The 18,157-nt window shown below is 42.6% G+C and overlaps 3 protein-coding genes across 4 annotated transcripts; 2 read left to right on the top strand and 1 right to left on the bottom strand.

Moving 5' to 3' along the window:
* Window positions 1-466: 466 nt before the first annotated feature.
* LOC135666432 (protein MAIN-LIKE 2-like) lies at window positions 467-1,765 on the top strand. Its single transcript, XM_065177998.1, has one exon. The coding sequence runs from the start codon at window positions 653-655 to the stop codon at window positions 1,763-1,765; it is 1,113 nt and encodes a 370-aa protein (XP_065034070.1). The 5' UTR covers window positions 467-652.
* Window positions 1,766-8,349: 6,584 nt separating this feature from the next.
* LOC103988723 (CDP-diacylglycerol--glycerol-3-phosphate 3-phosphatidyltransferase 1, chloroplastic) lies at window positions 8,350-12,113 on the bottom strand. Of its 2 annotated transcripts, XM_009407340.3 has the most exons (8): window positions 11,541-12,104; window positions 10,156-10,222; window positions 9,983-10,057; window positions 9,825-9,876; window positions 9,395-9,480; window positions 9,242-9,316; window positions 9,029-9,123; window positions 8,350-8,822 (listed from the first exon to the last, which is right to left on the bottom strand). In XM_009407340.3, the coding sequence occupies exons 1-8, from the start codon at window positions 12,023-12,025 to the stop codon at window positions 8,756-8,758; spliced, it is 1,002 nt and encodes a 333-aa protein (XP_009405615.2). In that variant the 5' UTR covers window positions 12,026-12,104; the 3' UTR covers window positions 8,350-8,755. The 2 variants fall into 2 exon arrangements, with proteins under 2 accessions (XP_009405615.2, XP_009405616.2); XM_009407341.3 differs by lacking the exon at window positions 8,350-8,822 and having other exon boundaries at window positions 9,029-9,137; window positions 11,541-12,113.
* A 1,169-nt stretch (window positions 12,114-13,282) lies between these two features.
* Window positions 13,283-17,293, top strand: LOC135666430 (putative disease resistance protein RGA1). The gene has a single exon (XM_065177997.1). The coding sequence runs from the start codon at window positions 13,433-13,435 to the stop codon at window positions 17,102-17,104; it is 3,672 nt and encodes a 1,223-aa protein (XP_065034069.1). The 5' UTR covers window positions 13,283-13,432; the 3' UTR covers window positions 17,105-17,293.
* Window positions 17,294-18,157: the final 864 nt, after the last annotated feature.

Raw genomic sequence — 18,157 nt, 5'->3', positions numbered from 1 at the left:
TTCTCACGCTGCACCCCTCACATCCTTATCTCTCTCTCATTTTAATTTCTTTGATTTGGGCTCAAATGGCCCAATTTGTCCAAGCCCACGTATGGGCTGGACCCAACGAAAGGTTCTGCACAGAGACGATGTGCCGTGTGTGAGCTCAATGCATGGGAGAACAGTTGGAGATCCCCTGTATCTTTCGAAACAGGGAATTCATTTCCGCAGGCATTATCGCATTAAAAAGAGAATGACGACTGCTACTCCTGTCCTAGCTGCACAGCGGAGCCTCGTCGACACGCACGAGGATTGCATGAATCGGCACTCGCCGACTTAGAGAGAGAGAGAGAGATTCCTGACGACGCCGGATGTCCTACAGGCGCTGCAAGAAGATACGCGCCGACTTGTATTGCTGATGGTCGAGATGAATTAGTACCGAATTGCACGGCTCGGTGAAACACACGTCTCCTTGTTACTACTTGGAAAGGATCCCAACTCCAATAAAGCAGCCGTCTCCAGCCCCTTCCTTTCCCATGGCCGCCCCGTCGCGGCACACGACTCCTTCCTCCGTTCTCCCTTCTCATCTCCCGTAACCATCAGTCATTTTTCTTCTTCTGCCTCTCCTCTCGTTTCTCCTCGCCTTGAGCCATTTCACCGAAGTCAAGCTGCAATGGACGGGGAAGGCGAAGAGGAGCACTTGGTGGAGGAAAGGGAGGTGGAAATGGTGGCCTTCACCGGCCCCCGCAAACCCGTCTACAGAAAAGGTTGCTTCTTGAGGCCCCTCGGTGTTCCATTTTTCCCTCCGAGGCGTAAAAGGCCCTCCTTTGTTCATCTCGATGATTCCATGGTGGTCTTCAATGGGTGGGCGTCCGTGTCGCCTAAGTGGAATCAGTGGGTTGACAAGCTGCGGCCCATTTATGGCGTGTTATGGAAGAAAGTTGGAATCTTTGATGCGATACACGCATCTACCTACAGGATCAGGAGAGACTCGTCTTCAATTTTGGCGATCTCAGCGTCTTGGTGCGGGGATACCAGCACGTTCATCTTCCCCTGGGCGGAGGTCACTGTTACATTGGAGGATGTGATGATTCTTGGGGGCTTTCCGGTGGCCGGCGAGCCCATAAGGGGCCCTTTGCACGGGGAGCTCAAAGAGATCGAGGTGCAAATGACGGCTGAGCGCAAAAGTTTCAGTCGGTCCCCAAGCAAAAGGCCTAATCATAATCAGTGGATGATGCGTTACATGGAGTGCGAAGGTGACGAGTTAGAGCACATTGCGTTTCTTGCGTTATGGCTGTCAAGGTTCGTCTTCCCCGCTCACGCTTTCAAGACTGTGACGCAGAGCGTGCTTCCTGTGGCCATTAGACTGGCACGAGGCGCGAGGATCGCCCTTGCGCCTGCGGTGCTTGCAAGCCTCTATCGAGACTTGGGGAAGGTGAAGGATTATTTAGCCGACAGAGGTAGGCAAAAGGTGTCATCTTTGGTCATATGGGCTCCTTTCAATCTACTTCAGCTGTGGATTTGGGAGCACTTTGTGGCCTTGAGGCCTGCAGGGCTAAATGAAGTCAACGACTGTGAACCGAGAGCAGCAAGATGGCATAACGTCGGAAAGAAACTCAAGCTGGCATTATTGCGTTCAGTTCTTGAATCGCCTAATGAGTTCCAGTGGCGTCCTTACACTGTTGGTTTGAGGAATTGGCACAAACCATGTTTCTACAAGGACAAGGGGCTGTGGATTCATAGCGTTGAAACCCCAGGTGTGAGAACTAGCCCCAGTTCTAGCTGAAAGTCCTTATGCCAATCATAGAGCAGCTAGTCGGCAAGAGTGCATTCGCATTGAGCTATTCTTCCACAAAGGGTGCAATGCAATCGCTGGATCTCCGTTCGTTCCGGACTAATTTGACCTGGGAAGCAGCATGGGAGACCTATACCATATCCAGGAAAAAATATTGTGTTCTATATCCCTCCCCAGCTGTTTGCAATCAGATGTCACACTCCAGTATTCAGTTTGGTGGAAGCAGTTTGGTGGAAGCAGAAGATTCGACCTCGTGCTACTGGCACGATTAGTAGTGTGGAACAACCAAATAGTTCTTTGAAGAGTGCGAAAGTAATTGCAGGTAAAGTAAGGGGTGTTAAGAAGATGAAGTCAGTCCAGGTTTTGACTTTCGGCAAGAAAAGGACCATGCAAGAGTGTTATGATAGTGACACCACACTTTCTCACTGGTTTGCTTGTAATGATAATCAGGAAAGCAGGGAAAACAAATGCATAAAAACTCAGAAACATTCATTAACATCTTCAGAGAAGCAAATGCGGCCTATTCGAGAACAAAAGTCAAATAAAATGCCAAAGCTATCTCAAAAGTTTCCAAAGGATATAAAACAGAATTCAAGTACCCAATGGCAAAGCAAGAGGAAGCAAGCTAAAGAAGCATCTTCCACTGATCGATTGGATGAGGAGAAGCAACTCAAGAGACGGACTGCTGGAGAATATGCATGTGAGCAGATGCTAATTAAAAACAGCAGAGAAGCTCTTCAACCTGCACAATCAGATTTCTCAATAGAACTTACAGAAGTTACCAAACAAGAGGAAAATTCAACAAAAGGCAAACAATCAAAGATTCATGTGAAATTCAAGATGTTAAAGCATGAAAACACTAAGGGCAAGGAGGATGAAGTGTTGTTGACTGAAGTTACTGAGACAGAAGATGTGCGAAAAATAAACCTCAAGGAAGAAAATTCCCAGGAAAAAGAGGTCGAGGGAAAAAATGCTGGAGAGCAACAGGTTAAAAACTTGAACAATGAAAATGCGGAGGATGAGGAAGATAAGACATTTGTTGATAAATTTGATAATGAAAACGTTGGAGAAATGCAAATTAAAATGTTAAAGAAGCAAAATTCTGCAGACAAGAATGATAAGGAAATTATAAGAAATGATTACAGAGATTCTGGAGAATCCTTTTTTGACCAGATACTGAAAATGGTACCTGAAAAAACTCTTCCTCTGGAACAGGAAGAGAAACTGAAACAGAGAAAAGGAAAGAAATTTTCACCAAAAGCTGAAGAATCAGTGCATGAAATGGAGATAAAAGAACTCAAGAAAGAAATTGCTGCAATAGAGGCAAGAGTAATGGCCTTGGAATCACTGGCTGAGGTTCATACCTAGCATAATAACACCTAGTTTGTGCTTTCTTTAGTAGTTAGTGTACTGAAAATGAGATGCTATACTTGTTTTGCTGACTAACATTTAGCTAATCAAATGCTTTTAGTTTCTTCAACTGCATGAAATGTTGTTTGATAGTAAACAATCTTTTTATGCTGAATATTTGATGATTAAAGTTAGAGATAGGATGCTTCTTAAGTGCAAATCTTGTAATCCTTCTAAAGTTGCACAGAAGGCTTGTTATAACATATTGTGCTTGTAGAAACAACCAACTTATAAAAAAGGCTTCTGCATCTTGCAGACTGTTGTAGTTTTGCAATGTCCGAAATGCTAAATTCCCTGCATGGTAATGCTATATGCAAATATTGGAAAGAATTATGATTTTTGATGGATGAACAAGTTTCCTACAGACTTCTTCAATGTGCCAGTGGCAACGCAGCATCTGAAAACTACCTCATGCAGAAAATACATGAAATTGGTCTCATTATGAATTTTAATCTGCAGGCCTGAGTTTGCTTAAATATAATATAAGCAGGACTCTTATTCCTAGTGAATGCATTATCTTTTGAGACTTGTATTTGTTGTTTTATAACATTGGGCAAGTCAACACCTATCTTGCATGGCATTATATTGTGTCGTGCCTGTTGGCATGCCTTTATGTCCGCTAGATCAAGTTATAAAATTAACCTAGCCACATGTATATATAGTACTCAACTACTCATCATATAGCATGCTCCGACATTGTCATGTGTCACTACTTTTCTAGCATGGTACGTTCCAGTTTATGCTGATCGACATGGCAATCCTTATAAAGGTGCATCTATAACATTCATATCCTTATTGTTCACTTAATTGTGGCTTTCTATATCTTCAATTTTTGTCCCCACATGGCATCACCCATGTAGACAAGGAAATAAAAATAATAATGGTAAGGAACTCTGGAGACTGCAGTGCTTTTCTTAAGAAGAAAGATCACTATTGTTCTATTCGTTCTGCAAAGGTGCAGAGCGTCATAGTAAGAATTGAGCCAATCAGCTTGCACCCTAGGCTGGTGCTCTGTTGGATCACCATTCAAGGAGAAAGGACCTCAGGTGACCTGGCTGATTAGAACATTTTCTGTACAGAATAAATATGCAAAGTAGTGCAAATTGTTTTATGGGATGTCTCTAACGAGACAATGTAGTGCACAATGGATGGAGCAAATGAACAGAAAATACTATCAATGCATTAAGTAATTTACTGGTTGATCTAGTGTACAAGTTGATTAGCCTGCTATAATTATTAGCAACTGACAATACCATCAACTTGACCTTATCATTCTTCAATGTATCTAGTATCGTATCCTAGATTATGTCCAGAAACCATATAACTCGACCTGAGTCTAGATTTTGTCCTTTTCTAATTCCATCTTTTTTCCTCAAGAAGATATATAATTATTCATAATTCGGCTACTTACATAAGAGACATGCTCCAAATGGGTATGGACGTACTTTAGAAAGACTAAAGCTGTAGTGACACCACAATGATATTTTGCTTATGCAGTTTACTACTACATTTGCAACTTGCAAGAGCTAAATTTAGCACATGCAGCACCCAATAGTATGTGTTCTTGATAAACAGTAATGTTAAAAATGTCAGAGATGCTGTCCCAGAAAGGATCAGATCTTTTCTTGCACTGCTCTGTCAGCTTTTCATGGAATCCTTTTACATATAATTGCTTCAGCTAGCTTGGCAGGCCTTTCCAGGACGGCTGGTCAAGTTTTGGGCATTCTGAATCTGCAATGTCTCCAGAGATGCAAGGTTTATCAGATCACTTGGCAGTTCAGTTAGATTGTCGCGGTCAGTGATTCTTAGTTCTTTGAGTGAGGTTAGCTTCTGGAACCACTTCTCTTGTTCATCAGTAAAAGATACAAGGGAGCTGCAGTAAATAACATCCAGTCTATACACTGAGGAAAGACTCTCGGCTGGAAGGCAATCAGTGAGCAGTGAGATGTTATCTATGCTAAGTTTCAGAATTGATGAAATATCTTTGGTTTCACATGAGTCCCAGATATCATCAGATAGAATAACTTGTGGCTTTTCATGTGATTCCCAGGTAGGATCATCTGAGAGCACAACATGAAGTTTTTCAAGCAAAGTGGGCATAACAAGTGATCCTCTTAACTTGTGGCAACGATTGATCTGTAGCCTAGAGAGGCGAGGGAATAATTGATGGCTTGTCTCTATTCCTGACCACTGGCTCCATTCAATCATGTCACTGAACAGAAGCTCCTCCAGTGAGGGGAATGTTGTAACATTGTCACCATAGAATCCAGGGCCAATATGCTTTACAGCTTTTAGAGATTTTAGATGCAGAATTCTGAGGAAAGGTAGTAATCCAAGTGGTGGCAAGGCTTCCCAACCCTGGCAATCCTCTAGTTCCAAATGTTCAAGATTGGATAACAAGGTTTGGTTCAGCCAACTTGGAGATTTGATTCCCATATAGCCTGTGATTCTCAGCTCAGTGAGGTTGGGATGTGGCTGAAGAGCTTCAAATACCTCTTCATGCTTGTCAGGGTTATTGTCTCTTTTCTCCAATTGTCTCCAGAACAAAAGCAATGCATTAAGGTGCTCTTCGTTATCTAACCTGGCCTGTATGCACTCTGTTGCACTTCCAACCATATCTAGATTCATAATGCTTAATTGTCCTTGAAGTTGCCTCATGTCTCTCAACTGTCCTAGCTCATATCCTTTCTTCTTCCTTACATGAAACTCTTTCAGCACTTGCAGAGATTTCAATCTACCAATTTCGCTGATAGTAGAAACTTTCTCCTGATTTATGTCTAGATAACGCATGCTTATTAATTTGTGCATTCCTGTAGGTAACGGGCTGCCTTGATGCAACGGCACACAAAACTGGAGACTCAACCCTTGTACATGGTAAAGCCTGCAGACAGACTTCAGCAGGCCTAATAATTGACCGCCTGGGACTTCCAGATACCTGAGATGCTTCAAGTGACCAATACTCTCAGGTAGTTCATCCAGAACAATAACCCGGAGGCATTTCAATTGTTTCAATGCTTCTTCTATGAAATTTATGAGATTGTACCTGTAGAGGTTATCCAGTAAACTACCACTGACTTCGAGGCTACGCAAAATTTTCAGCTTGTGTAGATTCTCATGGATGTTAGCCAGATTACTTGAACTAATATACATGTGCCACACCCGATCTGGGATTTCTGCTGGTTCATCATCTTCAACTCTAAAGTGTTCATGAGCAGACAAAGATTCTGCAAGGTGATGCAGCAGGTCATGAACCACATATATTTTAGACTGTTTGATCAATTCGGTGTCCTGAAAGAAGGACCTATATAGTAATTCATCAAAGTAGTCCCGACCTATCTCTTCTTCCATTCTCTTCCCTGATTCATTGGATTGAAGAAAACCTTGTGCCATCCACATTCTGACTAATCTGTCTTTGTCAAAGTGGTAGTTCTTGGGAAACAAAGAAAAGTAGACAAAACACTGCTTCAAGGCTGAAGTAGGCAAGTGCTCGTAACTTAATTTTAGAGCTGGGAAAATGTCATCCTTCTGTTGTTCCACTTGCCACAATTTGCTTTCCATTATGTTCCTCCAGTGTTCTTCCTCTAGCTTGGACTTCAGTACACCTCCAATTGTCTTGGCTGCTAATGGTGAGCCAACAAGCTTTTTTGCTATTTGCTTGCCAATCAACTCCAATTTGGGATGATCATTAGGGTTAGCTTCACCAAATGCACATCTTTTGAAGAATTTCCAGTACTTTGCATCGTTTAAACCCTTTAGGAATACTATGTTTTTGGCCTTGGTCCCCATCATATTTGCTACCTTTGGAATCCTTGTGGTTACTAAAACTCTGCTACCCTCTCTTCCAAAGTAAAATGGTTTCCTGAGGGTCTTCCAACCACTTCTTACCTCATTCCAAACATCATCAAGGACAACTAATTTGCTACAAAGAAGCAAATTAAGACCTCTGCATAATCATCAAAAGCAGATAAGGGGAGAGTGGTGCCAGCCGTATCTGTTTGGAAATAATGGCAGGTATGGTCCCGCAATTATTGCTAAAATGACAACTTGTAGTCATAAATTATAATTTCATTTAGACTGGCTGGTACCTGAACACAAACGCATAGTTTGATATGATTTCTAGTGTGCCATTTGGAATTGAATGGGAAGAGTTGGGCACATAACTGCAGTTAACTTTGGCATTTGAATGTGCCATAGGATTCTGTGTATTTGATTGATCATCCAAAGACTCATTCCTAACTCACCAACCAGATAACTCAGTCATCTAAGCAAACGATAACTAGACTAATCAAATTGCTTTGATGATTTACTTGCGAGTACAAAAATCTTGATTCTGGTCTAAATTTTAAGGTGTGTGGTAGAAGCAGCAAATTGGTTTTTCTAAAATCTTAGTTCATATGGTATGCATATCTGTAGTCAGGTTATTATTGCCACACCTGCTCATTTTCTGAGTTCCATCACCCAAACCCCTATGTCCTGGTTAATTGTAGAATGGTTGGCATGTTCAATCAGCTTAATCAAGTCCTAATGGCAGAATCTTCCATGAGAAGAAAAGCTGTTCATCATAAGCACTACTATGAGATCATCATGACTCTTTTTAATTTTTTTTTTCTATTAACATTCTTTAGTTTTGTGTCGCGTTCTTGGTTTGTCAGCTCTCATCTAACACAGACAAACTGACGTAGACGACATTACCTCTTTTTCCTAGAAGGTGCATATGCTTGCGACTTTTATTGATATCTTCTTCTGCGTTGGGATCACTCGAGATATATTGTGTTATGATAAGACTCGTTCAAGCCGCCATCCTGAACTGTGTATGAGGGATTGCAAGAGGGAAATGTTCTTGGAAACCTCTCCAGTTCCATGTCCAAAATCGAAAGGCCCAACATTCACAGCATGATTACAGCGTCTGATTTTGTTGATTTCTAAGGGAATCAAATTATGTTCCCTTTGTTCGCCAATTCCACCCTCGTTTGATCCAACGACAGAAAGTTTCTAGGCCAATACAGGCTTTTTGCCAAAAGTTCATTCTTCTAGTGATCTGGAAAATGGCTAAAAATTGAAGCACCATGATGATCATCTAGCGAAGCTTACAAAATGATGGATCTACGACAAAAAAAAAAAAGAAAAAAGACCACTAGAAATCAAATGTGAAATGATAGGTTGAATTGAGAACAAGGTAATCTCTCTCTTTATGCAAGAAATTTTTGTTTTACAATCTGAAGCACAGAGGGAGCAAGTTACAACAAGATTGAATTTTTTATTCCTTCACCTTCCCTTAACATTGTGCATTAGCTAAAAGGAAAACATTATGCATCAGCCCAGACAGGTGAGTTATCATATTGCACCTTCAGAAATGCACATGCAGGACAGGTCGAAGGCGATGATTGGGACGAGAACTCATAGTGCACGATGATTTGAACCCATGCCTCACATGTACATACTCCTGGAGTTTTCATTGCACCGTCGCTGCAGGTCCAAATGCAATCATGAAATTTCATACCACTGTTGCTGCAGGTCCAAATGCAATCATGAAACCTTGTTGACCACGATTCTTCTGGGGCAGAAAGTTGATCATCTACAAAGATGTTGAGCTCCATAGGCTACAGCCGATGCAGCTGTTGTTGAAGCCACCAACCAGCTGCAAATAAACACACAAGCACATTTGGTTATTCTTTCTTGATGGAAAAGATGAACAATAATAATTAACATGGTGAATGCATCCGACGGAGCAGCCAGAAAGATTATATTCGATATCATAGGTATAAATATTGTTGCAGGTTGACTTATTGGAGTGTATGAGCTAAGAATTATACGCATCCAAGAATGACAAATGGTGTGCAATACCTCAAGTAGGTTATATATTCCTGAGTTTCTGCCGAGCCAAAGTCAGGTTGCAGAAGAGCAGCAGCAACTAAAAGCAACTGGAGCACTGTGTTCACCTGCATTTTCCACTCTAAAAGAATTGAGACAGATTTCCTTGCCCAAGAACAATGTGAACATATTCCATCAAAAAAGCATCATGTAAGGAAAGCTGGATTAGATGAATAAAATTCGTACCTTACTTATGAGGAGAGGTTCTACCTTCTCCCTATGAGCCGCATCAAGATTGATAAATTCAGACCAACTCTTCCACTAAAACAGAAATTGTCAAAGAATTCATTAGTAAGTTAATCAGAATGAAACCTCTATTATAGCCTGTGCACATGTTACCTCCCAACCCAGGCTAGAAGCTCTTTTATAAACTGCACCACTGACGAGAGCAACATCTCTTAGAACCACCAAGCCAACAAGCACAGCTTCAGAAGCCACAAAGAAAGTCAGGTGGTTTCCCATGTTGCTTTTTCCAAATACGGTTCTTGGAAACTAAAACTAGTGTCCCGATCTAAAATCAAAAATAAAAAGGAAAAACATGCTTTAAAAGGAAAACCTCTCTAATTGCCAATTAATCTTGGCTCTTCACTGGTAACATCAGCTGTGATGTATATGTATATACAATTGTTAGATAAAGAGGTATAAGTTTGGCCATAATTTGAACAATTTCACTGAATGAGCAATGGAACAAAAAAAGGGAAAATTTAAACATAATGTTCCTCAGTAAATTGCAAGAAGATCCAGTAGTAAGGTTTTGATGATTGCTCACGATTTAAGAGCTCCTTCTCAACCATAGCTAAGGCAACACAGCTAATCAGAACCTGCACTGGCATAATTAAGAGTAAAGATAAGCACATTAACCAAAGGATCACTGGGTATCAGACAAGGAACTTCATAAGTCACAATCCTCATCCAAGAAAGTTTAACCTTGTCAGCAAGTGGATCAAGATAGGACCCAAACACTGAATTAATACCCATCTTTCTTGCAAGGAACCCATCCAACTAAAAGGAAAAAAGAGACAAAATAAGAGTAATGACTAAGAACTGGAAGTTGAGTGTACAATAAGTTGGCAATAGTAAACATGGAGTTTATGACCCACCCAATCAGTCGCTCCAGAGACAACCAATGCACCAAAAGCCGGAAGATACATATCATGTAAAATCATCCTACATCAAGTACTTTGTTAAAATTGTGAAGGCAATATGATCATGCATTGATTTGTCAATGTATTGCATAGTATCAAGATTCATATCATGTTCAAAGTGGCATTGGTAAAGGCATGAATGTGAATCGGTAAATTGATCTAATATACATACATAAATACAGTGGGAGTCAGGAAGCATACGATGTGGAAAGTTAATACAAAAACATGGATGTCCAACGTAAGATAAATAGAAGGTAGAATAATGCAAAAGCATAAATAACAACAATCATGAGAACGAACAAATTTTTCTAGCTAAAAGTAACAATCCTTAGCTAGTGTACTCATTAGCCAAAACCCTGAGCAGCCAATTTAATACTGAGCAGGGCTGTTTTGCAATTTCCGACTTCACTATACAGGCCATCTTTTGATATGAAAGAAGCAACTTCCTTTTCTTAATGAAAATGCAAACGGGAGCACCAGTGCTGTACGTAGAATTTAAATTAAAGCAAATTAACTAACATGACCAATTCAATTGACCAACTGAATTAGAGTATTTACCATACACGTGCATCCTGCACCTTCAAATGAATTGGAGCAGATTAATTTCACATAGAGAAGGTTATAGAACGCACATGCAAGTGCACATTTTGCAGTTATCCACTGACCTTGGCACTATGGCTATATCCTATATCCAAGTCAAATCATTTTTAAGTTGTCACCGTACTGCAAAGTTTGAATTAGACCCTCACACCTATCTTAATGGCAGCCTGCATAGGATGAGTATTGAAACTCTAACACCTCTCACCGAGAAGGTATGCTCTTTCGTTCAAGACAAAGAACAGCAGCCACATTATCAATTTATTCAATATACTGCATATCAGTCAAACATAAATAATTATGATATCATATTTTTAACACACAAGATAAAAATCAACGTATTGCATACTTATGTAATCAATTACTGGGGGATGGTACACAGCTCTGATGACATCCAAACCTCAATCTCATAAGCAAACTCGATTGAAATTTCATACATGACCCAATTACTTGATGATTCTGGTATCAGGAACTGAACCTGAAAATCCAGGTTTACTAGGTCACCAAGGTCTTCTTGATAACCCTTCTTGGAAGAAGAAGAAAATGGGCAATAGACCGGGGTGCTAAACAAAGGTGTCGTTTCGTGTTGATGAAAAAGGTTATTTCGCTCGATTTCGCACTTGAGAGAAGACTATCTAAATCACAACCCTCTTTCCAGGCACAAGATCAAACAATTCCGAGCGATTTCTTTTGCATCTGTGTTACTAACTATAATGAACAAATTTTACAGACGAAAAACGTACCATCCAATCAGAGGACCGGACACCATCCTGCTGATCGAGATCAAATTCGGCAGATTCAGTAACTTGTCATGAATGACAACCTCGCTCACCTCTCCTCCAACACTCCCCTTCTCCCTCCAGTTAATGACGTCCCCAAACCCCCTTCCGACCTCTCCCAGCGACCTTAGCCCTAACGGAATCGGAAAGCTCCGAACTTGGAGCAGATCCTTGGGGAAGATCGCGTCTTTTCCTCGCAGGTACAAGGGAGTCGCCGACTGCGACAGCATCCACGGGGGCGAGGAGAGGAAGAGGGGTCCCGAGAAGGGCACCCATCGGGAGGGCGGCCAGAAGAGCGGAGGGGGCACAGAAGTGAGCCGGAGGACGAAGGAGAAGGGGTTCGGAGAGGAGGCGAGAGCTGGAGACAGAGGAGAACAGGAGAAGGCGGCCAGGGGAAGGGGAGGAGCAGGGGCGCGGAGAGATCTTATTAGGGTTCTGAGAACCGCCATGGGCAAGCGCAATGAAGAGGAAAAGAAGAGCGGGTTAGGGTCTTTGCGGGGTTTTTGTGACGGCGGTAGGTGGCGCGTCGGATATGGTCGTGGATTCTGGCAGTTACGATCCATTGGGTACAGTAAGTAATTAACTCGAGGATTCAAATCAAATTATTATGCACAGTTTGACTGTAAACACTCAATTATGTATCATATATTATGTACCACTTAATCCAAAATATTTTTATCGGCATGAGTGAAGCCCGAATCTTACTCTATTCAAAGATCATCACTTTGATGTTTACCGACGCTGTAAGTATGGGATGATAATGTTTGTTGTGCTAATTATATATTTTTTTGAGTGTTGGGAGGGTTAAGATCACACAGAATCGGACTTGTCCGTCGAGCGTGCAAAGGCTGACCAATCGACAGGAAATGACGTTGTTGGGGCCCACAAACCGCGTGTCCAAGTCTTGCTCATACATACATAGATCATTAATTTTAATTAGTTCAAAACTTGAGCTGTTATTGATCGACTATTCTTCGACAAAGCATTAATCCTATTATTAGATAGTTTTTTCTGTGACAAAGTAATTCACTTTTTGTAGTCTCCATTTATTATCTCAGGAGGTGGTTTCAGTACCGAAAATTATTGATGGTTTGGGTATTGATGAAATCTACTTAATTAAAATTGCTTTTATATGCTAAACATATTTTAGTAATATTATTTTTATTTAAGTCACCATAGGTCACATTGATCCTTAGAATTTATGGTAAATACAATTAGATTTGGAGGCTTTTTCTTAAAGTTTTAGAAAAAATATATATATATATTTCTAGTTATTCTCATATACCCCTATTAATTTCAAGTCTACTTTTATACATAATCTAATATGGCCTTTGAATTGTTTTCTCATGGATATTGAAATTATTAGCTGTTTTAGAATTTGTTTAGCCCCTCCCTCCTTAGCAGGATAGAAAGGAAAATAAATATCATGGCATAGCTATTATAAAATTTACTTTTTCAATTTTTATAATATCATTTATTATACATTCACAGCTATCCATTATGCTTAAAGTAGTGAATGTATTCTTCCTATGTATCCTTTCTAAAAACATTTATTTTATCTCTCCTAAAAATCTAATCATCGGAGAAGACGTGTCAAAGAGAATCCTTTGCCAATCGATAATTGAAGCTACCGGTACTCGGTGACCACTGAATAATGGGACCGATCGTGTTTGGTTCAGACAAAAGAGAGGTCTCTGCCAATACAAAACGTTGGTTTTCTTCAATTGGAAGCAGCTACCAATAGAGAATGCTTTGGCGCACCGTGTGGCCGCTGTCGCCGGTGAAAGAAGAAAAGTCCTCTCTTGCATTAGCTGGTCTTTTGGGCACCGAGGAAGAAAGATCGGCTCTCCTTTTAGATGTCGACCGCACTGACGATCGGAGGATGGTTCGCACAAGGCTTCATCCAGGCCTTGCTCGACAAGGCCAGCGATAGCGCCGTTCAACAACTTGCCAAGCGCGGGGGCCTGCAGGACGACCTGAGGAAGCTGCAAACAATTCTGTACACGACCAGTGTCATGGTCGACACTGCAGACATGAGGTATGAGAAGAACCCCAACCTGCGGAAACTGATGAAGCAGCTCAAGGATGCTGCTTATGATGCGGAAGACTTACTAGATGAGCTCGAATGCCAAGCCCTGAAGCAGAAGATCCAGAACGGAGGAGAACAGGCAAGTGACCTCTTTTCTTTAGCCTTCAATACGTCTGGTTATGACGCCGGGACTAAACTGAGGGAGATCCAGGGGAATTTAAGTGAAATTACTGCTAACATGAAGTACACGATGGAACTCTTAAATTTGCATGATCCAGGGAGACGATCAAACATGAAGTTGCCTTGTAGAGAAACAAGCTCTTTCTTGACCGAAACCAGAGTGTATGGCCGAGACAGAGAACTGGAGAAAGTAGTAGAATTGTTGTCGACCTCAGTCGAGAAATCAGAGCCCGATATCAATAACTTGTGTGTTCTACCTCTCCTCGGCATCGGAGGAATCGGGAAGACTACGCTGGCTCAGTTCGTGTACAACGATGCCACGGTCAGGAAGCACTTTCAGTTGAAGATTTGGGTCTGTGTATCCGACAGTTTTGACGTGAAGAGACTCACCAAAGAGATTATAGAATCTGTCACCAACGAGAAACAATCTGATCTAATGAACCTGGACACTCTTCAAGTGATCCTAAAGGTGAAGATTGCGTCCAAGAGGTTTCTGCTTGTCCTCGATGATGTGTGGAGCGTTGACACTCACGGTCTGGACGAGTGGCAAAAACTGTGCGCGCCGTTGAGGTTTGGAGCGCAGGGCAGCATGGTCATGGTGACCACTCGAGATTTGAGGATCGCTAGCATCGTTGGCACGATGAAGGAAATCTTGCTCGACGGTTTAGAAGATGACGATTACTGGGAATTGTTCAAAAAGTGTGCATTCGGTTCTTTGAATCCCGAGGAGCATCCAGAGCTGGAGGCTATCGGAAGAAAGATCGCTGGCAAGTTGAAGGGCTCACCACTGGCGGCAAAAACAATAGGAAGCTTGTTGCGATCGAATGCGAACAAGGGATACTGGAGAACTACTATGGAGAGTGAAGTATGGGAGCTGCCACAAGATGAGAATGGCGTTCTGTCTGTCCTACGGCTGAGCTATCGATATCTTCCTGGGCATCTCAAGCAGTGCTTCACTTTTTGTTCTCTGTTCCCCAAAGCCCACGAATTTTACCAAGATCAGTTGATCCAGATATGGATGGCAGAAGGGTACATCACGCCGGAAGAAAATAAGACGGTGGAAGACGTAGGAAGAAGCTACGTTTGCGAGTTAGTCAACCGTTCTTTCTTTCAAGCATCGGCGGACGGGGATTATTATGTGATGCATGACCTCGTACACGATCTTGCCCAATATATTTCAGTGGAAGAGTGTTACAGGATAAGTGATGGCAAGTCCAAAAGGATCCGTAGTATGATTCGACATCTATCAGCAGAATTAACTGACGGAACGAAGCTGATGGAGTTCTCCGGTTATGAGAAACTGCGGACCCTCATGATCAACTGTAACAGAAGTAGGTTTCTGTGTTGGCCTAGAGTGGAGAGCTGCTTGTTGCCCCGTGACATGTTGAAGAGACTGAGAAGCATCCACGTGCTGGTATTGCAGAACTGTGGCTTGCCGGAGTTGCCAGAGACGATCGGTGACCTGATACACCTCCGGTACCTTGACGTGTCTTACAACGCCGGCATTCAGAGGTTGCCTGATGCACTTTTTGGCCTCTACAATCTGCAAGCACTGTTGCTGTGGGACTGTCAATTACAGCGTCTGCCCAAAGGCATGAGCAACCTGATCAACTTGAGGCATCTTTCTGCAAGCTATGAGATAGTTTCTGAGATATACGAAGTTGGGAAGCTTACTTCTCTTCAAGAATTATCTGCATTCAGAGTGCTCAAGGATCACGGGCACAGACTTGCAGAGCTAAAGGGCTTGACACAGCTTCATGGAACACTTCGAATTACAAACCTTGAGAATGTCGAGAGTCGAGAAGAAGCCGCCAAGGCTAAACTGAGCAACAAGGAGTACATCGATGCGTTGGAGTTGGAATGGGCATCTGACGACGACGGCTCCAGTTCGGACGACAATGAGACACCGGTCGAGGAGGGCGAGATACTCGAAGGTCTCCAACCACATCATGCTCTCAAATGTTTGAGGATCACAGGGTACCACAGCGCCAGATCCCCTGGTTGGTTAAAGGCTCAAGTGCTATCGAACTTGGAAAGCGTGATACTAGAAAACTGTAGAACGTGGGAGGATCTTTCATGTATTGGACAACTACCCAATCTCAAGGTTCTTCACATCATGGGCATGCCATCGGTAAAAAAGATAGGCCATGAATTATTTGGCCCGCAGGGTCGGTGTTTTCTCAGGTTGGAAGAGGTCGTGCTCAGAGACATGCCGGCATTGGAAGAGTGGTCATGGATCGAGGGCAGAATGTTGTTCCCTTCCTTGCGTAAACTCGAAGTCAGAAAGTGCCCCGAGCTTCTAATTTTACCTCTCCTTCCTCCTCCGCTTACAGAACTCGAGTTAAGGCAGGTTGGGTTGGCGCAGCTCTCGGGATCACGGGAAGGAATCAATGGAAGTGGAAGGACGTCGGTAAACCCGAGTGACGCGGAGGAAGAATTGCTATCATATCACCTACCACATATCAATTCCATTAAGATATCGGAATGCGGAGAACTCCTGTGGCTGCCTGTGAAGAGGCTTAAAGATCTCACCTCCCTTGAGGACTTGTCGATACTTGGCTGCCCCAAGCTGATGAGCACGAGGAGAGATGAGGACATAATTGACCCCCTCCTCCCACCCTCAATCAAGCAACTAGAGTTGACTGACTGTGGGAATCTCGGCAAATCGCTCCCCGGCTGCCTGCACAACCTCACCTCACTCACTCAATTGTTGATACGCGATTGTCCTTGCGTAGTGTCTCTTCCAGTGGAAGCTCTGCTTCGTCTGGAACAACTTGAGATCCTCACCGTTATGCATTGCATTGAGTTGGTATCCATCGAGGGGTTAGGAGTTCTCAAATCGCTCCAAGGGTTGAGGATCTCGGGATGTCCCAAGCTTTTAGTAAATGAAGCAGGGGACGAGCAGGGGGAGGGCTTGTCACTTGTTGACTTGGAAATCGACGACACTGCCCTGCTCAAACTATCGCCTTTAAGAAATACACTTCCGTCCATCCGAAACCTCACAATATCGTCCTCTCCTCAAGCCGTGATGTTCGACGGGGAGGAGCAGGAGTTGTTGCGAAGCTTCACGGATCTGAAATTACTAGAATTCTTCAGTTGCAAGAATCTACGATCGCTGCCGACAGAGTTGCACGCGCTTCCCTCCCTACAAGATTTGCATGTATATTATTGTCCACAGATACAGTCGCTGCCGGAGATGGGCTTGCCGACGTCCCTCAAAAATTTACAGTTCGACTGCTGTCATCCGACGCTGACGGAGCAGCTGGAAAAGCACTTGGTGAAAATGAAGATCTCAGGTCGATTTAATGGAGATTATTAAACGGGGAAGGGACGTGAGGTACATCGGTCTGTTGTACCACCGCTTCCCCACACAGCTGCGGCTCCATTTGTGTTCCTCTCTTCTTCTTCCTCCTGTCATTTTCCACTTCCTTACTCGTCCTGCATCGGAGAGTTATGTAAGCAACTCATTTGTTATCTACACAAAAACATATTATGAAATTAAACAAAATTAATTTTTTTTTCTTGACTTATATAATTAATCCAGAATTAAACAAAGCCAATATAATCCGACTTGCTTAAAATCTTCGTTGCATTTCAGCTGCTTTCCTGAACGAAGTTTTTCTTTCTAGTGTTGCCTCAGTTCAGAATTCATTTTCTTTTTTAGGTTCCAGGAATCAGGACTATATTGACTGTTCATTACACATTAACTCGTTAGTAGATTACTCTCCTGAGATTTAACTTGTCATGGTTGAATTAAAAGATAACAGAAACACATGTCAACGCTGAAAGATTAGCAAGGCAGCTTACGAGACATTAGATGGGGTCCAAGTTTCCGTTTTCATTGAGTGGGCTTCGGCCCAAGTTTCCGTTTTCCTGTAGGAAGCCATGAGGAAGATACTTAACTACCAGATCGTACGATACCTCCTTGTCTACTCTCCTCGCCTTGGAGCTTAGAGTGGGACTCTATTTGCGTATCTAGTCACGAAAGGGGAGCCGATCGATTAAGATTTCATTTATTTGGCACGCTTTTGATGTGAGTTTGGTTGCCGCTCAGTGGCTTACCCATCTTGACCTACCCGCCCTGCCATTGGATAGATAATCATCAGGAGGCTGAATGTATGAGAATCTGGTATCGGTAGACGCGTAAAAAGTAATGCCGACGTCTCGGGAGAACGGTTTGGGATTCTCTCTGGCCGTATCGGACGCTTCCGAGTTTTGACGGACGGTTGACAGTTTGGGATACGGCAATGGACGGCTGAGATACAGAAAATTTCACGGTTTTCATTTAAATTAACAGTTGGATAAAATCCTTGTGCAACGTTCTATGCTCGTGCATGGCTATCGCCAAAATCCAGTTATAAATCGGGATTTT

This window comes from Musa acuminata, unplaced genomic scaffold, assembly GCF_036884655.1.
Source record: "Musa acuminata AAA Group cultivar baxijiao unplaced genomic scaffold, Cavendish_Baxijiao_AAA HiC_scaffold_1100, whole genome shotgun sequence".
In the NCBI taxonomy this organism is placed as follows: domain Eukaryota; kingdom Viridiplantae; phylum Streptophyta; class Magnoliopsida; order Zingiberales; family Musaceae; genus Musa; species Musa acuminata.
The sequence above is the reverse complement of the archived record's forward strand: the minus strand, read 5'-3'. Positions and strand labels throughout refer to the sequence as shown.

Excerpts from the sequence above, each read along its gene's own strand:
- LOC135666432 (XM_065177998.1), top strand. The coding sequence starts at position 653 with ATGGACGGGGAAGGCGAAGAGGAGCACTTGGTGGAGGAAAGGGAGGTG.
- LOC103988723 (XM_009407340.3), bottom strand. The coding sequence starts at position 12,025 with ATGGCGGTTCTCAGAACCCTAATAAGATCTCTCCGCGCCCCTGCTCCT. Across the intron at positions 9,481-9,824 it reads TGAGAAGGAGCTCTTAAATC|CTGTGCTTGTTGGCTTGGTG; the intron begins GTGAGCAATCAT and ends TGGCTTCTGAAG. Across the intron at positions 9,317-9,394 it reads CTTCTAGCCTGGGTTGGGAG|TGGAAGAGTTGGTCTGAATT; the intron begins GTAACATGTGCA and ends TTTCTGTTTTAG.
- LOC135666430 (XM_065177997.1), top strand. The coding sequence starts at position 13,433 with ATGTCGACCGCACTGACGATCGGAGGATGGTTCGCACAAGGCTTCATC.